The sequence below is a fragment of the Lepeophtheirus salmonis genome, chromosome 4 (assembly GCF_016086655.4).
Source record: "Lepeophtheirus salmonis chromosome 4, UVic_Lsal_1.4, whole genome shotgun sequence".
Taxonomy (NCBI): Eukaryota; Metazoa; Arthropoda; class Copepoda; order Siphonostomatoida; family Caligidae; genus Lepeophtheirus; species Lepeophtheirus salmonis.
In genome coordinates, this window is record NC_052134.2 from 29,758,820 (window position 1) to 29,782,004 (window position 23,185).

The 23,185-nt window shown below is 31.1% G+C and overlaps 1 protein-coding gene across 7 annotated transcripts in view; it reads left to right on the forward strand.

The window, feature by feature from the left end:
- LOC121116688 (uncharacterized) overlaps window positions 1-23,185 on the forward strand; it is a 57,061-nt gene that overhangs the window by 29,066 nt on the left and 4,810 nt on the right. For all 7 annotated transcript variants that reach the window (XM_040710974.2, XM_040710976.2, XM_040710977.2 and 4 more), the window contains 3 exons: window positions 15,159-15,287; window positions 20,963-21,098; window positions 22,325-22,463. In XM_040710974.2, the coding sequence (XP_040566908.1) occupies window positions 15,159-15,287; window positions 20,963-21,098; window positions 22,325-22,463 (404 nt within the window). The remainder of the gene's footprint in view (window positions 1-15,158; window positions 15,288-20,962; window positions 21,099-22,324; window positions 22,464-23,185) is intronic.

The following is a 23,185-nucleotide window of genomic DNA, read 5'->3' on the forward strand; positions in this document are numbered from 1 at the left end:
CCATAAAAATTTGATCTTTTCAAGACCCTCTTTATAGGGGTTGTAACAGAAATTGCATCCTGATGTAATCTATAACTGAGTTTTAAATTTACGATCTTCTAATATACCGTATGTTGATCTTAATATTTGTTGGATCTATATTTTGGGTAATTTTATTTTTTATGGGCACCCAAATGAGTTCTTTTATTATAACTTCTCCGAATTTTAATTTCACTAGGAAATGTGTAGGGACTGGGTAGTGCTTGATGCTTCTTACGGATAAATTAACTTTCCCTTTGATCAGCTATTGTCCAAGACAGCATCAAAGACAAAGAGAATAGTTTTCTTTACCACTTCTCACTCCAAAACCGCTGCATCTTCCTGTTGCTTGAAAAGTCTTTCTTTTTGTAATTTTGGTGAAAGATGTTCACTTTAGAACTCGATTAATAAGCTGGGGAAACTATTTATCATTTCAAGCCTATCCTTGCTTAGTATTCTGAAAATAATCCTTTGTTCATTTAGTGTTACTATTTAATAATACTTATATGAAATTTAAGATATTAGTTGTAACTTATGAACTTTGAATTATCATTCTTCTAGAAGTAAATTATTAGTATGTCAAACTTTTGTGTTATTAAAGACTCAAATATCAAAAAGGAAAGAAAAACAAAGTATTACCTAGTGCATAAAAATGTATACTTAGGGATTGCATGTTAGATATCTTAGGGACAACGCTATAAATAAAGCTACAAAACGCTTCAGTTAGCCTTGAGCATATTTCTTTCGCTACAATAAAACCTTGTCCTTTCTATAATCAACAACAACTACTGGTGTTTCATAATTTATCCTTGGAATTAAAGCTTTAAAACAAAATGGTCAAATACACCTGTTAGCTCAAATAGGTTCATGGTCTTTGAGAAATCATTTCTTCGGCGCAAGGTTTCGCTTTTATGATATCGCAGATGAAGTCAATATGCCATTTTTCATTATGTTGTATACAACTTTTTTCTCATTTGCAGAATGAAACCTGTTTATTTAGCTAAAAGGCTGAGATTATGGAGGTAGTTATGTTAGTTATAGAATATAGGGTAATATTCAGGGCTATTAGCGAACAAAAAAATATTTAGTACAAATAGTGATCACGTGGACTTTATTTATAGCTTTAAAAAAAGGTTATTTTAAATTTTCAAATCTGTTTTAGTTTAAATGTATTTCTGACATAATTTTTATCAAATTACATTTTAAATCTCTAGAGATCAACCATTATGAATGAATTTCAACTTTCCATTGTTGCCGTCTCCAATTTTGTTGAGATAGAAAGGGAAAGTATGGCGTGTGGGTAAACTTATACAGTATACCTTACATATTGTGTAAAGAAAACACAATGGGAGTTGTGTAAGTAATCTAACATGCGTTTCAGTCAACTCATATTTTATACAACGCTATACTCTATGAGTCGAGACTTATTTTTAACAACACGTGTGTATGTAGTTAATTCCCATTTTAAAAAGCAAAAAAAAAAAAAAAAAGAGAAGTACATTGTATAAAATAAAAAAATGATGAAAGTAACTTTACATGAGCCTTACCAACCAATGTGTGCACCTTCTGCCCCTCATGTTCAGGTAGAAAAGAAAAAGACTAGAAGTTATATGTTGGGTTGTAAATCCGAAACATTTTTTTGCTGGCTGGTTTTGTTGCTACTGTCAACTTGAACAATGATTGTTCATTGTCTCAAGCTGTTATGATTATTATTTCACTCTTGAAGAGATAATATCTCATTTTGAAATAACTACGTATAATTTCTGCATACACAAAACGTAGAGTAACACTAAAAATTTCTTGGGAGTTATTTTCAGTATTAATAAAGCAACATTTGTCTGTGAGTCAACGCTTAATAACTCGGGGTAATGTGGAGTACTACTGCTAGTTATTTTGATTTGGGGAAATAGTTGTCTAATTATCTTTTTGTTATAAAATTATTATGATCCAATTTGAGTTTTAGTTGAATTTTTTGAATCGAAAAGTTTCGACAATTTTGAAAGAGTAATCGTTACAAAAAATATTCGTCTTGTGGCAAAAGTAATATATACTCATTTGTAGGTTTAATGATTTTACATAATGCATTATGTTCAAATGATAAATATGAAATATTGATAGTAATTCTAATTACTTCTGGAATTGAACTGCGATTTGTGAAAATTAGGAAGGTAATCAATGAGATGAGCAACGCCTTTTGGGTCTTTTATTATTATTATATGAACGTTCTTTAAATCTAGTTTTTTAGTTGTGTATGTTACTCGGTTATATGTGTATTTTTGATATTAGAAAGTAATTTTAACCATTACATGTTTGTTTTTAGCTATTTCAATGTTTGCATATTTTTTATAAAAATTGTTTTTCCGTCTTTAATGTTCCAAAGAAATACGAATGGGATGGTAGGCTATGATTGTGGGGAGAATTTTAAACTAGAATGTTTTTTATGATTTTTATGTTTGTATTCCCTCTTCATTTTTGTATGATGTCATGTATGTTTGACATATATTTTTGTCAACTAAAGCCCATAAAAATTATTTAAAAAAACCTCCTTTTCACATGTTCAAAAGATTTGTGAAAAATTTCCGGAGAAATGTTATTATATCAATGGTAAAAACATATGTATTTTATATGATATATACTAAATATTGTTTTCTTCATCTCCATCTATGTTTGAAAAAATATATTTTTTTATCTGCTCAACAATGGGAGAAGAAAAATGATTATTTGACCATTAAATCTAAGACTGTGGTATTAGAAGATATGGCATTAAAAAGAACGTGATAAAATATAGTATCTTCGTATGTTATTTATTAGTATTTTCAGAAGATGCTTTCATGCTCATTATTGTGAGGCGTAGAAAATCTATATACAACACATATAATAAGCATACAAATGTTTGTCCAAAGCCTTTTTTATGCCTTTTTTTAATAAATAAGTATTAAAAACAGTTAGTAAACATCCTTTTTATAGCGCAGTTAGTAAACTGGGTAAAAAATAACCAAAAACTAATGATAAACAGTTGAACAATTATAATAATTACGTGATATAAATGTTTTATCAATTATTTTATTATTTCATTCTTTTTGTAATTAAGATGCTTAAAATAGTTATATTAATATATGCTATAAATACTAAAACAATATGGAAGGGAAGGCTGTCGAGGAGAACTACATTAAGAAATCTGAGTAGAAGCAAGAAATAAAAACGAGGAGAAAAGATAGAAGCTTGAATAATGTATCTGTAGATAGTGTGTAAAGTGTAAATAAATATCTCGGCAGTTTGGTCCTCTAACTTATTGACTAATTCGATGGATCTCCTGGTATATGGACTTGAATCAACCCATTCCTCCTTTGAATCTATATATTTTCATTTGGATCTCCAAGACACACCCCTCAAGCCTAAAACTTGATGTTCAAGGATATCATCTTTTCATGAAGAGAATCACACGTCTTATTATAGTGATGACTTTTAGGATCAAGGTCTGTGACAATGACTTCTAACTTAGTGGAACATTACTCAGTACTCATTAAAAATTATCAATAACATCAGTCAGAGTTCATCCTCTATCCACATCTCGTTAATGAAAAATCAGAGTGATTTCTCCTTCTGTCAATTCCTCTTCGTCTCCCATTATGAGGAATATATTATTGATTCGAGTTCTTTAGTGTCCTTGACAAACAAATGTATCATTTCAAGCAATCGCTGATTGTAATTCCATTTATGATAATGAACTCGTGCTGTAAACTCCGTACGGACTATTAATTACTCCACATCCTAGATCTTTAAGTCTTACTCTCGAGTTCCTTACTATTTGCAAGATCTTTCTGCCATTGGACAATATGATTACTAAATTGTTTATCACCATATTGAAATGTTACCATTGTCAAGACTAAATTCTCCACACAAATAAATTGATAACATATTTTAATAAATGTTTATCACAATATTTTACTTCTATTAAGAGGCATTTATGGTGACGGCGGTGATCATCATCACATTCTGATTCCAGAATGTCAAAAGCATGCTAATATTATTTTTTTTTTTACATATTTTGAAGAATTGATATCTTTTAAAATAACACATTTTTGCACCTAAAATGAAAAAATCCTAAATTCTTAAGCGCAAAAGTAATTTTAATTGTTAAATCCCTTACCAAATTTGAATCGAAAATTTAAAATCGACTTTGATACTAAATCCCACAAATACAATAGTGCTCTTGCATCTTTTTCTGACTATGTTAGGATTTTTACTTTGAAATTTGTTTGTATCCTGAGATTCAAGTTTATAAACAGACAATAAAAAATGGATTTCACAAAAGGCAGAATATTTTGAAGGTTCCTAATTTTGTCAAAGTCTGGCTTGAGTCCAAAGTTTTATTAGTGAATCATCCTTAAGAAACATTTGAAAAGGAGGTTTTATTATGTTTCCGGGCCCAGTTTCGATACTTTTGGACTTAGTTACTCTGTAGTCACTTCAGCAACTTGGTTCAATATATAACTTTCCCATGGTTAAATATTAAAATAAACCGAACTCTGTAGTTTTTTTTAAATTATCACGCTTCCTTCTTACTACTGTGTTACTCATTATAATTAGATATTTATTTAATCATATATATTATTACTTGTGTTTTGAATCTTTTTGAGTCATTGAGGGAGGAGAGGTTGAGTTCTTAGGTTTTTAGTTTTTAAGTTATTAATGATATGAGACATCGAAAAAAATAATCCTTATTTTAAAATGATCTTACCAAAATAAATTTGGTGCAGAAACACTATAAATAACTTATTATTCTTATTGTAAAAACATTTAACATTTAAATATTGATTAGTATATGTAAATTTCGGGAATTAAATGATTACGCTTCTTTTTTAGATGAGATTGTGTGTATTATACCCCTCAGCCTCAATAAAGGCCTCCACCCTCTTAATGAAGGCTGGACAATTTTTTTGGCTGTATTCTTCTAACAACTCAGCCCATTTGGCCTTGTCGGCGGACTCCAAAGATCTCACTTACCCGTGAGCCTTGTTTCTGTAATCTATTTCGACCTTTGCATAAAAGGGAATAATTCAAAAGATTAAGAACTGAGGGGGGCACCCTTTTTGTGCATATTCAAAAGAAGGTTGGCTCTAGACCACATCTTCTCTTTCATCTTTAATGATCATTTAGAGTGTAAACTCGCTAAAATTCATTTTCTGGGCTATTCCCCGAATAGTCCTCAGTGTATTTATAGCAAGGATTTTGACAGGCATAATCATAGCTCTTGTTCTTACTATTCGTTTCCGACCTTGCTAAGGCATTTTTTGAACTGTTTCTTGGATTTCAAACCAATTTTAATTCATATACGGCCGTTCAGTTGACTTTATCTTCTTGGCAATCTCTGTTGGTGTCTTCTGACGCACGAGCATTTCCAGCACGATAATTCTTTTGGATTCCACTTTGCCGTCTTTGAAGATACATCCAATATTTATAATTATAAATAATTGCAAATCACTTTTAGTATACAAAGCAACTTCATTTTAAAAAAAATCCAATCAAAAGGTGAGGTCTAAGCATTCCTTTAAGTGTAAGTTTTTATATAACGCATGACCTACATCAAATAATAGCTACAAAATTATAACTACCGTTGTACGCCTCAGTCCAAAGATTGAAAAAAAAAAAATCGAAAGTAGAAACATAAGAACAAATTTTAAGCTAAATATGTCTAAATATACGAATAAATCCTAATCAATATAAATAAATAATTGTAAATATTATTAAATTTGATATTTCAGCACCATACAGAGAAGTATTGCAAAAAAAAAAAAAAATGTAGATTGAAAGAAATAAGATATTTTCAACATGTTCCCACTTAACTACAGACATAAAAAGTATTGTTTGTGTAACGTGACAATAATACAAACAAAGTCCTTGAAAACAATATTTTTTTGTTTTGTTTAATAGACTTTATAGTCCTACGTAATTCATTTATTGCTATTACTTGTAAAAATTAATATTCTAAATACATGTTATATACAGTGTACATATATGTGCAAACAGCAAAGTTATCTAATATATTTTATAATAGTTTTATTTCTTTGAATCAAAGTCTAAAAAGCCCTATAAAAAAGGAAAAAAAGTTTCTTAAAAATTGCAAATACCACATATATATAGTCATATTCTCGAGTGGTCCATTAAAGTCTAACACTTTGAATTTTAAACTTCAACAAGATATAATTAATTAATTAATAATAGAATTTAAAAAAAATTAATACTATAAATAGATGTGTGTCTGAGCTCTCCAGATGACGGAAGACCTGGAACCCGCTGTGAAAGTAGTGCTCTGTCATGGCGTCCCAGTGCTAGCTGACAGTGGCTTTGAGATCTTCGATGTTGGATGAAAGACACTGGAAACCTTCCCCTTGACATGTATCCAAAAGTTGTAGTCAAGTAGGTTGCCATCAGGGATGTACGGGGCCAAAAGTGTCGTAAAAGAGTTCAAAAGAATCTTGTAACGGAGGAGTTGGGGTTCTTTCATTGTTGGTGTCCAAAATTCCTTGTAGACCCTCACAAGGCTATTTTCATCCTCATTTTTGATAGCTTTCTGGACAGTTTGGAATGAAATCCCGAAATCTCTTGTATGGGCCATCATGGACTTGAGGGGATAGGCCTGGCAATTTTTTTTACTCCTCCAGATACATTTTGGCCTTTTTGAAGAGCACTTCTTCCTCTCCGACATTTGGACTTGCTGACGGCGTAAATGCTTGTTCTGGAGACGCCCAATTACTCGGAGTCTGCTAATGGAAATGTGTCGACCACGTTTAAGTGTCATTTTATCTTCTTGTACGTAAGCTAGAGACCTTTTGTTTTGTAACTAATTGTTTTTGCTTTAATATATCGAAATAAGAATTAATTTAAGTCACTCAACCTTCAACAATGATAGAATTAGTAGGTGTTCAGATTTCAATGGACCACTCAGTATATAAAACAAAATCACAGCTGAACAAAAAGTGTTTGCTTATAAAAAAAGATAACTTCATTGTTAGTCAAATTTTAGTATAAATTTTATTCCATTGTCACATGAATAGGAATTGCCTCTATTAGAATACTTTATAAGGCTATTTGAAAACGGAACTACAAATTATGTACGACATGAGTCTAACTTATAACTCTTATTTTTTTTGTTATGTATGCCTTTCCAACATACAATTCAAGGGCTTTTATATATATTACTAAAGCAAATACGACGTATTTTATTCATTGTGTTTGCTTATTACTATAAAAATAGTTAGGAAGTATATTTTATAGTACGACCTACTAGATAATAATTAATTATTAATATAAATTAGCACTTTATGTGAAGTAGAAAAACAAGAATTATAATAGTTTCTAGGTGTTTTTAGATTAACAAAATTTAGGTATTAATAAATCTATGTATATTTTATTAATGTATGCCTAAATTTTATGCTAAGGTTAGCCTTTAAACTGTTGTTTTGTTACTGAACATTGTCTGATTGACCGTGTGGACAGTCTTGAAGATCAGGGTGGCCGAGGAGAATGGAAAAGGAGTCAAAAGGAAAGCAGGATGTACAGGAAATGGTTTGAAGAGAGATGAAAAGATTCTCCAGTCTCTGGGGTCTAAGCTCTTGGAAAATTCGACAGAATCAATGCACCGCTTCGCTGAAGAGTTCACCATCAGGAGGGCAGTTCATTATGAACTAAGCCTTAAGAGCTTTGTTGGGACCCCAAGACATCTCCTTAACGATACAATGAAGGCCTTGAGGCTTGAGAGATGCAAAAAATAATTAATTACTTGAAGTGTCATCTGTCGACTGGGAAGGTATTCACAGTCGTCCAGGTTTTGAACCACAGACACAACAGATTTATAGCAGCATCACTCGAAGAATTCCAGAGCACTTTCATGACAAAACATACGGGCCAAAAATGTGCTGATACCTACTATTAGGTCCTGAGGGGGAAACTCTTTCCCTGGCTGAAGGTTAACTATCCTGAGAAAAAATTATACGTATACCCAAGACGGCACAGCCTTGAAGACACAGAACTTTTGCAAATAGTAATTATGTAACTTCAGGAACAAGACCTTCGAGCCCTCTTCCAGTCCTGATTTCAATCCCCTCGACTTCTGTGTGTGGAGAGTCTTATAGAGCAAGGTTGAGAAGATATCACATAGAAATGTGCAGTTACTCAAGGCCAGCATCAAGAAGTAATTGGGCAACATGTCCACCAATTATATTGTTGCAACCTGTGGCAAGTTCCAACTTTGTTTGGAGGGTGTGATAGAGGCTGGAGGGGGCCATATTAAATAATTCTTACCAAGATTGATAGCTAAAAAAATTTCATTCACATTTTTCATTATAATTTTCTAATAAAAAGTTATTAAGGTTTTGGTTTTGCTTCTTGATTGAGGAAAATTTCCCTGTCAAACCATTTAGATGGTATTTTAAGACAAAATTTATTGTAATTAGGTCTGGTATCATTCACTATAATTACCCTTGGTATTGATCACCAACTGTGCCATAAAGGCTAAAAATCATATGTTTCAAGGTCAGGGCAGTTGAAATGCCACTTATCAGCTTTGATAACGATGTGGAACTGGCTGTCAAGGTAATGCATGCCAGTTTTGGAAAGATGACTAGGATATTAGTCTTAAATCCACATGAACCTTGTATCTGGAGCTTCAAGGCATGGCATGCCAACATTCTAAAGAAAGTCCAAGTACACTAAGGAAATCAATATAAGACTGTTATCAAAAATGTAAGCCAACATGACATTCCTATCAATATTGATGAATCCAAACACAAATATCACAGAAAGAACATTAGTTATATCCTTTGCCAGCAAGCAGTCATTCTTTGGGTTGAAGTCCAAGGTGAAGTTTGACTCGTCACTAATATCTTAATAATGTCTGGATTAGATTTATAAATTAGGCTGAGTTTCTTGCCTCTTTCCAACCTGATGTCCTTCACCTTCTTTGTAGCCATTCTTAATGGTCTGGACGCCATCCTCCTACTGATTACCAATTCTGAGTAAGAGCAGTCCAGGGATGCCAGGATTTGCTTTGATGGACCTCTTGAGCGCAGTCAGGAATTGGTAGTATTCTTTTTAGCTTTGTGTGAATCACACGAGGAATTGGAAAGCCCCTTATCCACCTTCAGTCGCTTGCAGACGTTATGGACAGTGCTTTTGACATATTTTGTTACTTTTATTGTTACCTTAGCACGATTACCGACCTCAAACAATGACTTAACGTTTGTTCTCTTTGTCCCTCTTCTCTTGGTGAAACTGAACGGATTAAGAATAAAAACAAAAGTTGGTGTATAAGGAGAGTAATTTTACGTGAAGTTAGAGCTAATCAAATTAAACTAACTAGATTAAAAACAAAAGAATGACAATATGTCCAATACTTCTATTAGGACCTGTAAAAGGAAATTTTGAAAAATCGAATTTTCGATAATGTTCAATGAAAGAAAAACCAAACAAAATATACAATTTTGACGTATATACCAAATTTTAAGTTATATAATAGTGTTGTCACGAAATCTATTTTGTATCAAAATTAGTATATGTATTTAGGAAACTTACTTTAACGTCCACAAGATTTTTGTTCGAGGTAGTGGGAGGGGGCCAGCTCAGAAATTTGAAGACATTATTAAGAACCGTTTTCATGCTTACTTTCATTGTTTTTAAAGGACAATCTATACCTAAAAATTTCGACGATTGAAACAACTTTTCATAACATAATGGGATTGCAACAACCGTTTCTAATATCAATTTAGTATTGTACCAATTTAAATGTGTTAGTACAAAATATGAAAGGCTTAATTGGGGATTTTTACTAAAAAAATAGAAAAACATATTTAGTTATAACTTAGATGATTAATTACAGATTAATAAGCATTCTTCAATTCAATTACATGTACATATTTGATAACGAAGAAATAGGGCAAACTTTTGCAAGAATGAAAAGGAGCACAAAATCGAGGCTTTATCACAGACTTCTTTATTAATATATCTTTCTATTCTTCAGAATGATTTTCTTTGGCTGCTACCATGCCCTACAATGTGGTCAAAAAGCGCCACAGCACTTCTTGATGAAAACCTCGGACATGCTTACCCACTAGTACTCGATAGAGGTCCTGAATCTATCCAAATTTTGGTAAGGGGTAGGACAGGCTCTCTTCTCGCCCACATCATAAATGACATAGCCAAGGAGGGTGGCCTGTTTACCCATAATGCTTTATCCAAGTAAACAATTTCCACCTCTTTTGACCTGGTTAGCCTTGGGTACTATTTAAAGCAGTTGCCAATGGCGTCGTACATAAGAAGCCTTCCCCAAATCCTTTACACATCTCTTCACAGTCCAATCACTAACATTAAGATCCTTGGCATGCTGATTCATCGACTTGGCAGTGTCCACATCCTCTATGATCCTGATTTTTCGGCGTATACCACTGCCAGGGTACCTCTCAAGGCTCTGACTTGAAGCCACCACTATTTTAATCTTGTAAACAAGACTCTGGGATCCCCTTACGATCCTCATGATTTCCTCGACACTCACTTGGGCGTGGAATGCCTTTTAACTTCTATGGTGACAACTGTTGATTTTTGAAAGTTTTTTTCTCAGTGTTTATCAACCGGAATAGTCACTACATTAAATAATGCAACCTAATATTTTCAAATATTCATCCTTAAGTAATCCTCATTGATTGCTTAAGTCAAGTCCACAATTTTACCTTGCAGACTGTACACTTATCAATTGTTTATCAATCCAATATTCATTTTGGGTTTCTAGTCTTTAAACCTCCGTATAAGTTTACCTTATACATGATATTATTTTTTGTATATCATTACAATGAATATTCTGATGTGCATATGTATAAATATATACTCATTGTGTATATATACATAGGCATAGTACATGTTTATATGTAAGCCCTGACTGAAATGAATAATTACTTCCCTTATAAATTATGCATTACTGTTTCATCACTACTATTAAGGAGAACGGCATAACCATTTGATTATAACTATGTAATATCATCAAAGGAACTGAAACTTGCCTTGGTACGTTTGCTATACCCTATGTTAATGATATATATATATATATGTTCTGTACAAGTTGCAACTTGTATAAGAAAATTGGATATGTTTTAACTTAAAATCCATTAATTAAATACAACATTGATAATTCTGCTTACCAATTATTAATTGATACTATCATTTCATTTTTTCTATTAAAATGAAAGGATTATTAATACTTAAAATACTACAACTGTGGACATTTGAACTTTATAATTTTGCCATAGAATACTTATATTTGTATTAAAATAGTCAAAAAATTACCATTCATACTTCAATCATGTATGGAGTATTCAATTATTGCATTATCTTCATTCTAAGAAGTGAAAATTCTTCTTCTAATTTGCAGGTTGAAACTTGTACTTTGTACTTGTTCTGATACGAATTGCCTTCTTTTCTTGAAATAATTTATTTTTTTCTATGATACCCCTCCCTTTTCATAAACGTTTGTATGCATTTGTGTATAAAATCCCTATAGTGTATTCTAAAGCTTTAAAACAAAGTAACTAAACGTTACCCATTAGCTTGGGAAATACATGGTCGCGGAGTTATCCTTTTTCCTTATTCCAGATGTCCCTTTTTATGATACTATAGATAATATGACTAAATAATTTTTTATCATTTTACATTTTTAACTCATTAAAAGCCTTAATTCACGGAGGTAGGCTGTGTAGTTACTTAGTTATGCCGTTGTACTCAAGTATAATTGACCCCCCTAGCAGACAAATAAGAATTCGCTGCCGCCATGCCATACGTGTACAAATATTGCTCACGTGATCTTACAAACAAAAATATTTGTTTAAATGTGTTAGTGATATACAAAAGCAATACCAGGCAAGCACTGTATGGTCCATTGAAATCTGAACACTTACTAATTCAATAAATTATGAACCTTGAGTGCTTGAAATTAATTCATATTTTAATATATATTAAATCATAATCAATAGTTACAAAACAAAACATACATGAGCTCTCAGGCTTATGTACAAGTCGAAAAAATGACACTTGAATATCATCGACAAATTTCCATTCGCGCACTCCAAGGAGTTAGGAGTCTCCAGGACACCCGTCTAAGCCGTCAAGAAGTCCAAAACGTTAGAGAGAAAGACGGGCTCCCTCAAAAAGGGAAAACTGGATCCGAAGGAGTTAAAGAAAACATCCCGGGCCAATCCCCTCAAGTCCATTAGGGTACATACAAGAGATCTCGGGGTTTCACACCAGATATCCATTATTTTTAATGGATTTAAATTGAGTGTAAACCGATTGCACTTACACCACTCATTCATTATATCTCATTAATAAATCCATCTATTGAAAAAATGATGGATTTTTTTACTAAATTTATGCTATAGGCGCGTATAGACTATTTGTGGTTTTTATGCAAATGAGGCGGAACGTTTATAAAAATGGGTGTGTGGTCAAAAGGAAAAGGACTAACTACGTCATTTTAGTTATTGAAATTTCATCATTAAAACTTTCTAAGGACAAGATGCCTTAAGCTTAAAGTAGGAGGTGTGGGACTAGAACCTACGATTACACGTTTTAGTTAATCTTCATAAATTTTTTTCATTTTTATATTTTTCAATCCTAGCTCAGAGGAAAAAAAAATAAAAAGATAGCTAGGCCGGTAGGTCCAAAGAACCAATCAATCGGTCCTTAGGACCGTTGAATGGTAAAAATGATCGGACCAATAAAAAGTAAGACTGAAAGGGGTTTACTGTGACTGGTTAAAAAATCAGTTCCAGGACCGATCCAAACTAAGTAGGACACAGCAAATTTAAATAATAATAAAAATTATCAATCCCTAACCAAAAACTCAAAAATTTATAATCTTTAACTTTGACCGATTTAAAAAAAAAAATCAAAAACATTGTTTATTCGAAAATTATGAGGACACATTAACATAGTTGGAGTGATGGGTTTAGCAGGATCACTGATCATTAGGTAATGTTACATAGAACAAAATAGTTGCAACTTGAAATATAAAAATCAAAGACGTTTTATGATTGCTTTTGCTTTCCCTTAGTAAATCCGGTTTTTTTGTTTTTTTTTGTTAAAAGGGTGCCTTATAAATCATTTTGAGTTAAACTAAATCCATGTTAAATACAATAACGTCAAAAGAGAATGGGATAACCTCTGCAGTAAAAAGAAATAAAACCCATTAATGTAAATGGGGAGAAAATCCGTCTTTAGTCAGTACATTTTCTTTCAACATTTTGTCCATTCAAGAACTAATAAATAGATGTACTAGCATATGCGTTGCGTCAACATAAACACAATCTTAAACAAAAATCAAGACAAAAGAAGAGAAAATCATTAGACAGGGCAAGGCTAAGATAAATAAAATGTTATACCATAATGCGTGTACGACTGATATGTGACTTCCATCACGCTTTTTAATATTTACGTCATAGTGTATAGGTGGCTACGAGTTTTGCCAAAATCTGTCTTTCTTTCCTAGCAGTCGGTACGATACATCAAGCAATAGATACGTGATGGCGTGTTCTGTCAAAATCTGTCTATCTTGTCGAGCAGTTTGGTATGCTAAATCAAATTTAAAGTTTTAACATGCCCTATTACATGAAAGTCTAACCTTGTATTTCTATTGTCCTTGAGACAGTGCTATTATTCATATTTGCGGGAAAATATTCAATGCCGAAGCATTTTATCTATGGTTTAGTGCCCTTTATGATTATTCCCTTATTATTTAAAATTTTAAATCAATGAAGCACATCAATAATAATAATAATAAAAACATCATTAATTCAAACACATCCATAATTGTTACTATATAAAATTTAAAAAAATAGTTATAAAACCAAAATGAACAGAATCAATGAAGAGTTCGGGTTAGAAAATCTAAAACTTCTGAGGATTGACTTTAGTAGCTTCTTATGTTGGAGCCTTAATTTGATTTGGCTCCAACAGTTTGCTCGAATATTGGGTTTCCAATAAAATATATCATTTGCTAATTATTTTATTTTGAAAATCAACTTGAGTTAGTTTAAGTTCAATTTGCAACGAATCCAATGGTTAAATAGATATAAAATGTTCATTGAAATTGAGGATTTGTTGCCAAAAAATACAAATGATATCCACTTTCAATTTTGAGAAAATCATTCTAGCTTGCTTTTGTATTGACGAGCCACAATTAAATGATATTTCATATTAAGTAGGGTTGTGTAAGTCCTTATTTAGGACTGAAGACTCCACTCCTCTCCAGTTCACACTCACTCTGGTCCAGTTAATTTTGGAAAATCTGACATAAAAATGTAAAAAGTTGGGTCCTTGATGACGTCATTCAAACTAATTTCTTCTTTTTTAAATCAATTATAATACAGACTTCAGGGGAGTGTACATGGTTATATCTTGGGGAGGGCTTGGTTGTTGGAATTGTTTTGAAAAAAATTTCAAAAAAAAAAAATTTATTAAAAAAATTTCAAAAATAAAAATAAAAAATTTATTAAAAAAATTTCAAAAATCCATAGGTATTCACAGAAAATTACACTTTTTCTTATTTTTTTGTTTGGAAAAAAAAATCAAAAATCTATAGTTACACACAAAAATTACATTTTTTGGAAATTAAAAATTAAGCTTTTTGAAAAAAAAATCAATTTGATCATTTTCAATATTAAATTTTTTGAAAAAAATTTCAAAAAATCAACAGTTATTTCTTAAAAAATTGTAAACATTAAATTTTTGTGAAAATTTTCAAAAATCTATATTTATTTCTCGGAAAATTAAATTTTTTGTCATAAAAAATTTGAAAAATTTAATTTTTAGGAAAAAAAAATTCTAGAAACAGGCAAAAATTCCATTATTATTTTATTTTTTTTGGGGGGGGGTGCTACAGCTTTCCCCTGTGGACACCCTTCGTGAGTCCAAATGACTGACAGTCTTAAGGATTTGTCCCAAGTACTGATTAGACTGATTCTAAGACTCGACTGAACCAAATATAATAAATTATATTACATTTTTTGTATGCATAGCCATTTCTATACAAGTAACCTTCCTTTTTATGAGATTTATTAACGTATTAATATATATTATCTCTATATAATTCCTTTCAGCTAACAAAATCCACTTCTAATTTAAATGATGTTATACATACTGGAAGACCTCGAAACGAAGAGCCTCATGTTAAAAGAACTACGAAGAAAAAAGCCGACAAAATTGAATATATCGTGAGAGTGAACTTGGTAAATATGATAATATGCTAAGATATGTTAAAGTGGTCCAAATCCTAATGAACTTACATTTTATAAATGTAGGACTGCAATTCAACTTAGAGGACTGAGATTTTGTGATTCTGATTTAAACATGAAAATATCCTTAGAGCCCAAAGTCTCTGTTTTTCTTTTTTAAGGAGAGCAATATTGAATATATGTTAATGAACTATCAATGAGCCTTGATACCTTAATACCTACACAAAAATATTTTTTCAAGCAACACACCATAAACAACTTTTAAAATAATATTTTTTTAAGATGCTTTTTTTTATTATGAAGTTCTATATCGTTTCTTCATGACAAAATTATGATTTATGTCATTGTAATAACAAATGAGGAGTTTATTAGACTTTCAAAGAAATGGGCCTACTTTTGTCATTCTTTTTTCTGGACTCGCAAGGCATTTTCTTCTATTCAGAATAATATACAATCATAATCAAAATATTTTTTGAGCCTTTAAACATGTAGCTATAAACTACATTCTAATATATTTTCATCTATTTAAATTGTGAAAAGCGAATAATATACTTAATCATGTAGATGTTGGGGGAAAATAATTTTTCAAAAAACACTAGTTAGGCCACAATACCAGAAATTTGGGGTTATATAAATCATGTTCACATTTTTTGGAATAAAAAAGTCAGACGGAATCCATTTCTATCTCTTCACAATTTTTAAAATGAATTACTTATATATGTATATTTTCTTTTTGTAAGAATATAAATCCTATATAGTTTATTATTCGATACTGTAATATACTATTGTATAGTAATATTTTATATTAAGCATAGCTATACATTTGTATTTGTGTATGATTGCCAAAAAATAATAAAACGTCCAATATAAACATTTTGGGGTATCAATTTAGACCTATTCAAAAATATACTTTTTTGAATTTTGAAATGTTTCTGCATTTTTTTCAATGCAAAGGTGCTCGAAAATTATTTTGAAGGATCTAAGTATATCCTGTCTCATCGGCCTTGAAGTTTTTCCAAATGCCTTTTTGATGATTTTGTGTAGCTTTTGGACAAAAATTATAGATAAAAAACACTATTGAATGCCGAAAAAGATATTAAACTAAAATATAACCCTTTTTGAATTATACCTTTTATCATCCAAGTATCAAGATTACCCAGTACAATGAAGGTAAAAAGAAACATTTTCTAAAATTGTAAAATCTTTCGAAAATATTGATATGCTTTCCCCCCAAAAAATGGCTAAACATAAAAGAAAATAACATGCGGTGCGTGCACTTGAATATTTCTTTACCTTTATTGTACTGGGTAATCTTTGCTGAAAGACATAAATTTGCTTACACCGAAAAACACCCCTCGATAGACAAAAAATTAGACGAGAAAGAGAGAGAGTAAGAAAAATTCATGTGAAATCTCCTAAGTCAGTTTCATACAAATTTAATGTATCGGCTTCTATTCAAGGATTGATTCAACAAATGTAATTAAATATATAGATGTGTGTTAAAAAGAAACGGGAGCTGTTCAAAGACTAAAAAAATGTATTATCTACTGAAAAAGAAGAATATGTCGTTATTATTCAAGGTAGACTGACATAATTTGTTGCATTATAATTCTTCTCAAAAGTTAAAAAAGATCAAAGTTCGAAATCAATAAATAATTGCTTAATTTTATTATTTTAATGTAAGTCTTGACAGTCTACCTATTAAGAGCCAGACCATATATACATCGACCATGTTTCACCGAAAAGTGAAAAGCTGAATATCAATCAAGAGAAATACTTTCAGTAATAGAAGAACATGAAAGCTTTTAGTCGTTAATTGCAGTTGTATGTGATGATTGCAATAAAAACGTTGGCACTTTGTCGAGAATCATTCGAAGATTGGAGCTCTCGATTGGAAGACCAGTACAATGGTTCATATGCAAACTTGTGCCCGGTTCAGGTTCAACAGTTCTATCGGTCCAAGTCTCGGTTCTTTAATTTCAATTGTTTCGGTCTAGGTTCGGCTTTATTGATCTCAGTTCCAGTCTTTGGTCTCGGTTCTTTTTTATAAATGCTCAGTTTGGTAACAGGCACATAAAAAAGGGGTGTTACTAGAAAATTCCGGCCCGCAATATTATATTAGATACACACAGGGCCGTAGCTACCTTATACGCAGAGTGCATAGTGCCTTAAGTTCCAGCAAGGGCCTTAAAAACTAAGATTACTTAAAACAATGGTTTTCTATGTGTGGCCGTGAGGGGAGGCTAGGGGAGGGGATGCAGGAAGATGGAGAATTAAGGATGTTTTCAGTCGTATTAAGGGGCCTCAGCTAAAAATGAATTAGTGTAGGGGGTCCTTGGTATATTAAAGTTTGGGAACCCCTGGCTTAAGAAATATTATAGTTATCATATTGTAGGGCCCCGACAAGCTTAGAAGCGGACCTGGATCCATAATCTACATCACACTTTCCCTCTTTTATTTCCATCGTCTGGTGCTTAAACCCACTCTTCCAGATCCATAAGAAGCCCTTATCAATTTGAAACTCAGATACAACTGTATCACCCTAGCGACGTAAAAAACACATTGTAAAACGCTGCAATTGCACAAAAAAACAACTCAAAAAATTGACTTATCTATTAAAGTTAATTATTTAGTATATTGTATTTTCTTTTTATATTATATATAAGAACAGAAGCCCAAGAACCGAGACCGATAAGCAATATATTGCAGTCTCAGTTCGACTTTGTCAGTTCCGGTTCAATTGGTTCTTAAACCGATAAACGCACAACCTTGTTCATATGCCTTCGACATATGAACGAATTACCCTTCAGATAAATATTGAAATACTTACATGGACCATAGAAAGGACCAGGAACTTATAAGGGACCAATGGGAAAGGCCATCTACAATGATGTATCAAAAAGACCAATAGTTGGATTCAATCCCATTCAAGGAAAACAAATTTTAATTTCTATTGATTTACAGAAAAATTTAAGTTCAGATCAGCAATACCTTTATGTAATCGATTTAGCTATTCAATCTGGAAAGACTTCCTCAAATTCTTATATACTCCACAAGTCATCTGGAAAATTACATGAAGCAAGGTAGGTTACTAAAGCAAATAGAGTAAGATTTGACATATCTGAGTCAAGTCCAGCTAATAAACTTTTGAAAATTGTAAGAACTATTTTAAACTTCTATGCTTGGATGTGGTTTAAGATAAAATTTAATCCAACATATAGTGAAAGTATAATGCATTTACAAAATGCGATAACTTTATTGAAATATTTATACAAGGATCTCATTCCGATTGTCCAAAAAGTTCATAGAAGAAAATCCTGAAAATATATTAATAACTGATTTGGCTGATAGTGATTCCACAGTTAGAAAATATATGTTGGAAAAAGTTTTAACTGGAAGGATAATATATGAGTCCACATAGAAAATTTAAAGTTCCTGATTAAATAAACTTACAGTACAATAGTTTTTTTAAATATGATTTATTCGTCAAAATCAAGTATTTCTGTTCCCCCATTTTGCAATAATGGTAGGTTGAAGATATTAAAAAAGCTGTAAATGAACCTTTACAGTTTAATAATTTCCTTGTTATTCTCAGTTCGTAGAAAGAGCTGTAAGGCTAGTTTTTGACGCTTCTGTTTAAGTTTACAGATACAATTACAGTCATGGATATATTTTGACGACTCTAGAATAATAATAAAATACAACGAATCAATATGTAGTATAAATGCTGTTTTATGAATTTATTGTAAAAAATAATTGTGTCCTTAAAAAGTTTATATTCTTGAAAATTACACTATCCTACCAAATCTCACTTTTCTTATGCACAAGAACAGCATATTAAGAAGAGATAAAAACAAAGAGAGAGAAAAATAAAAAGGAGAAAAAGAAAAAATATATATTATGCAATTTATTATAAAATCAAGCCCCATGTCTCAAACTGTATAAATAAGTTATTTCAAGCTTCATGAACACAAGATGACTCGTAGCATACCCGTAGTGAGTGAGGGATTTAAAAAACCGTACATTCAAAGGAGTCTTCCGAGCAAATTCTTTTTTTCTTTCTCTCTCTTTGTTTCTATCTCTTTTCTTCTTCTCTCACTTTGTTTCTATGTATTCTACCTGGGGCATACGAATACTTATACACTTTCATTATGAGATCAATTCAAAAATGAGTTTTGTCCTTGAAATGATGTCGTGGCCTTATCTCAAATTGACAACGATATAGAGTGCTTTTGGAGAGGCTCTTTTTAAAAAAAATATTAAAGATCACATTTTTAGCTATCCAATGCAATACTTTTAAACTTTTTGAATCTATTCGTCTTGAATCTAGGAGCCTCTGAATAAAAATCATCTATTTTATATTAATATAATTATCCCTATCTTCAACATTGAGGGCTTAAAACAGCTTCGAACCTTAAAAATACCCAAAAATAGTAATAAATGTAAATGTTGGAAAATTTCATTTATTTGCAAGAGTTCCTTTTATCAATATACAACTTTTGAGAAAAAAGGAATGACGTATCTCACTTTTGTATTCTTATAATAAATATACATTGAATATTATATAAACGACCAGGGATCAGCAAGAAATTGTTTTCCTGTCCTTTTGGTGTATCAAGGAAAACAAAGGAATCAACAGCTAACACAAAAATACTTAGGATATTTTTGTGTTAGCGAGGTAACGCTGGGCCGTTTATTAATCTTCCCTAATCTTATGAGTGTTTTGCCTCGAAGATATTTAAGTGCATGACATATTTGCTGCCTTTTCCTTTTTTATACTATGTGTATCAGTTCGAACTTTACTGTTCAAGAACAAAAAGGGAAAATACAATCATATTATTTATTAACCATTAATTAATAAGTTTTATATTCAGCCTTATTCTTCTTTGATTTTGAACTGTATAAATTCAGTCAATCCAACGTTTCTTGGGATTTCACATATTATCGAAAAATGGAAGAGCTGCTTAAAAAATCCCATGATGTTTATATAAAATGACAACTGCGAAAAAATGGTATAGCTTTATAATTGTAGGAAGTTTCTACAAGTTGACCAACATGGATTTTTCAGCTGAACTGATGTTTTTCATCACAGGAGGTTGTGTGATTGGAGCATGTGCTCCTCCAGATAGTATTAGATCTCAATGACTTTTTATAAATATATATTAATTATTTCATCAAGATTTCCTTTTTTCTTCTTTTCCAAAGCTAAAAAATATTGTAATCGAGATATAACCTTTATTATGTCACGCAAACTTTCTTACAAAAAGAAACAGGAAATAAGGCCCGAAATCATCTGGTAGATAGTCAAATATATCAATCATACCAACTGCTATATATCTCTTATTACTCCTAGACTATCACCATCATATTACTTCTTCACCATTTTTTAAATGAATTATATATATATTTTGTAATATTAAAATATACTTAGTAGATTATTCGATACTGTGTTATAATATTGCTTAGTAATATTCTATTAAAAGCGTTGCTGTAAATTTGTATTTCTATGTGATAGCCAACATTTCTTCATATAAATAATAAAATGACCAATATGTCTTCTATCGATAATAAATTCTTTTTGTATAATTTACACTCGCGTGGCTTTCGACCATTTTACATCTCTATTAATATATATATATATATACCCTAAAATTTGTTATCTTTTTTAGGACAAACTAAAGATTGATGATGATGAATTCGATGATTTGCAAAGCCTGTACATGCTGTTTGATCTAGATCGAGATGGATGTTTGAACTTTAAAGAATTTGAAAAGCTCCTTCGATGTCTTGGATACCGTTGTACAGGTATATACATAATATAATATATTGTACATACATAAATACAATGAATATTTTTCCAAGTAGGTACATTCATACTTTATGAGTTTGAGCACGCATGAAAATTTATGCTCTTATGATAGATAACCTGCATTGCTATAAATAATTATGAAAGACTTGGCTTAGGAGGTTTTTTTTCTTTTTGTAATTTATGGTTGTATATTATATATACAATGTGATATCATGTTTTATTAGTTCATAATGTTGTATATTAGTGATAGGACGATTCCAAAAAAAACAAACCACGGGCGATTCCGATGTGATTCGCATAAATATTCAAATTCTTTAATATTTTAAATTATAGTTAAATAATAAAATTTTGCTATCAGGGGTGTCCACAGGATTATTTTAGGGGAAGCTTGGTTTTTGGAATTTTTTTGAAAGAATTTTGAAAAACTAGAACTTTTGTACAAAAATTCAAATATTTAATTTTTTGCAAAAAAAAAATCAAATATACAATTTGATGTTTAAAATTTCTTCAAAATCCACAAGTGTTCACAAAAAATAAAATTTTGTTGAAAAAAATTTCTAATATAAAATTTTGTTGAAAAAAATTTCAAATATAAAATTTTTGGGTATAAAAATTCAAAGTTGTCCAAAAAAACCAAAGTCAAATTTTTAATATAAAATTTTTTGAAAAAAATCAAATATTAAATTTTTTGGTGAAAAGTTTCAAAAATACATCGTTATTCACATAGTAATATTAATTCACATACATTTTTTGGAAAAAAATTGGAAAATAAAATCTTTTGAAAAAAAAAATTGAAAAGAAAATTCTTTTGGGAAAAAAAATTGAAAAAATAAAATAATTTTAAAGTATTAAATTTTTTGAAAAAATATTTAAATATTTTATTTTCTAGTAAAAAGCAAATATTATTTAATTTTTTTTCATCTCTTAAAAAAATAATAAACATTTAAATACCAATAATAATTAAGAATTGGAATCACAAATTAAACATTATTTTCCCAAATCTGATTCCGATTAATCGTCCCATCACTATTGTATATATCAACTTTATATGTAAGACATTTTTCAAGGATATTCCTAAATGAGGCATATAATTACTCACATCTTCTTTTTTCTTACAATTAATTATACGTCAAAAAACAATTGGCATTCATCCCCGACTTTCATTTTCAATGAAAGACTAATATAAAATGTTAATGTTAAATATACTTTTTTGTATTTTTAGAGGAACAGGCCCAAGAGATGGCCACAACAGTTTCTGTGGACACAACAATGTTCAGTGTATCTTTCAACGAATTCCTCACGTTCATGTCCAAACAACAAGAGACCGAACCAGATGAAGAGACTCTGATCGATATTTTCACGTAACTTTTTCCTATAATTACCTGATTAAAGTGAGGGGAAGCAAATCCTGTAAATTTTCAACCGTGATATACTTTTTCTAGTATCCCAAAAGTACAGACGTTAAACTTTGAAACTTCTTACATTTATTTATACACATTTAAGTTTAGAATAATTATTTGAAATTGTCTTTATCGGCTCTAATCAAAGTCTCAATCTGCCTTACACGTATTTTTGACGAAGTCTACTGAAATATCCACCCATTCCTTTTCAAGTTTTCAACACTTTTGTATGTAGTCCCACAGGCCTTCTTCTCGATGGCATCATAGATTCTCTAGTCCAAGTGCTTACGGTCAGGGATGGAGGGTGGCAACATTGTTCGAGACCAAAAATTGGCCAAGTTGTTGATAATCCGTGTCTGGGTTGTCTTGGCTTTGTGTCCAAGTGCCAAGACCTGCTGACAAGCGTAGTTGCCCTGGGGATAGTTTGACTTCAACTAAGTCAATACCAACATTATGAAGACTCCAAGTACTCTTTAGCGCCGATATTGATGCCTTAGGAAACAAATATTGCGGGATTCTTTATCTATAAAATGAATCGTCCCCGAGTATCATGACAAATGTTTTGTGACATTGATAGGAGGCACCTCATTTGGTGTTTCTGGACAGATCCATAGTCCAGAGCAATTTCAGAGTATCCCAATGTGGTCACAAGAATAGGAGATACCTTACTTCTTTTGACTTCC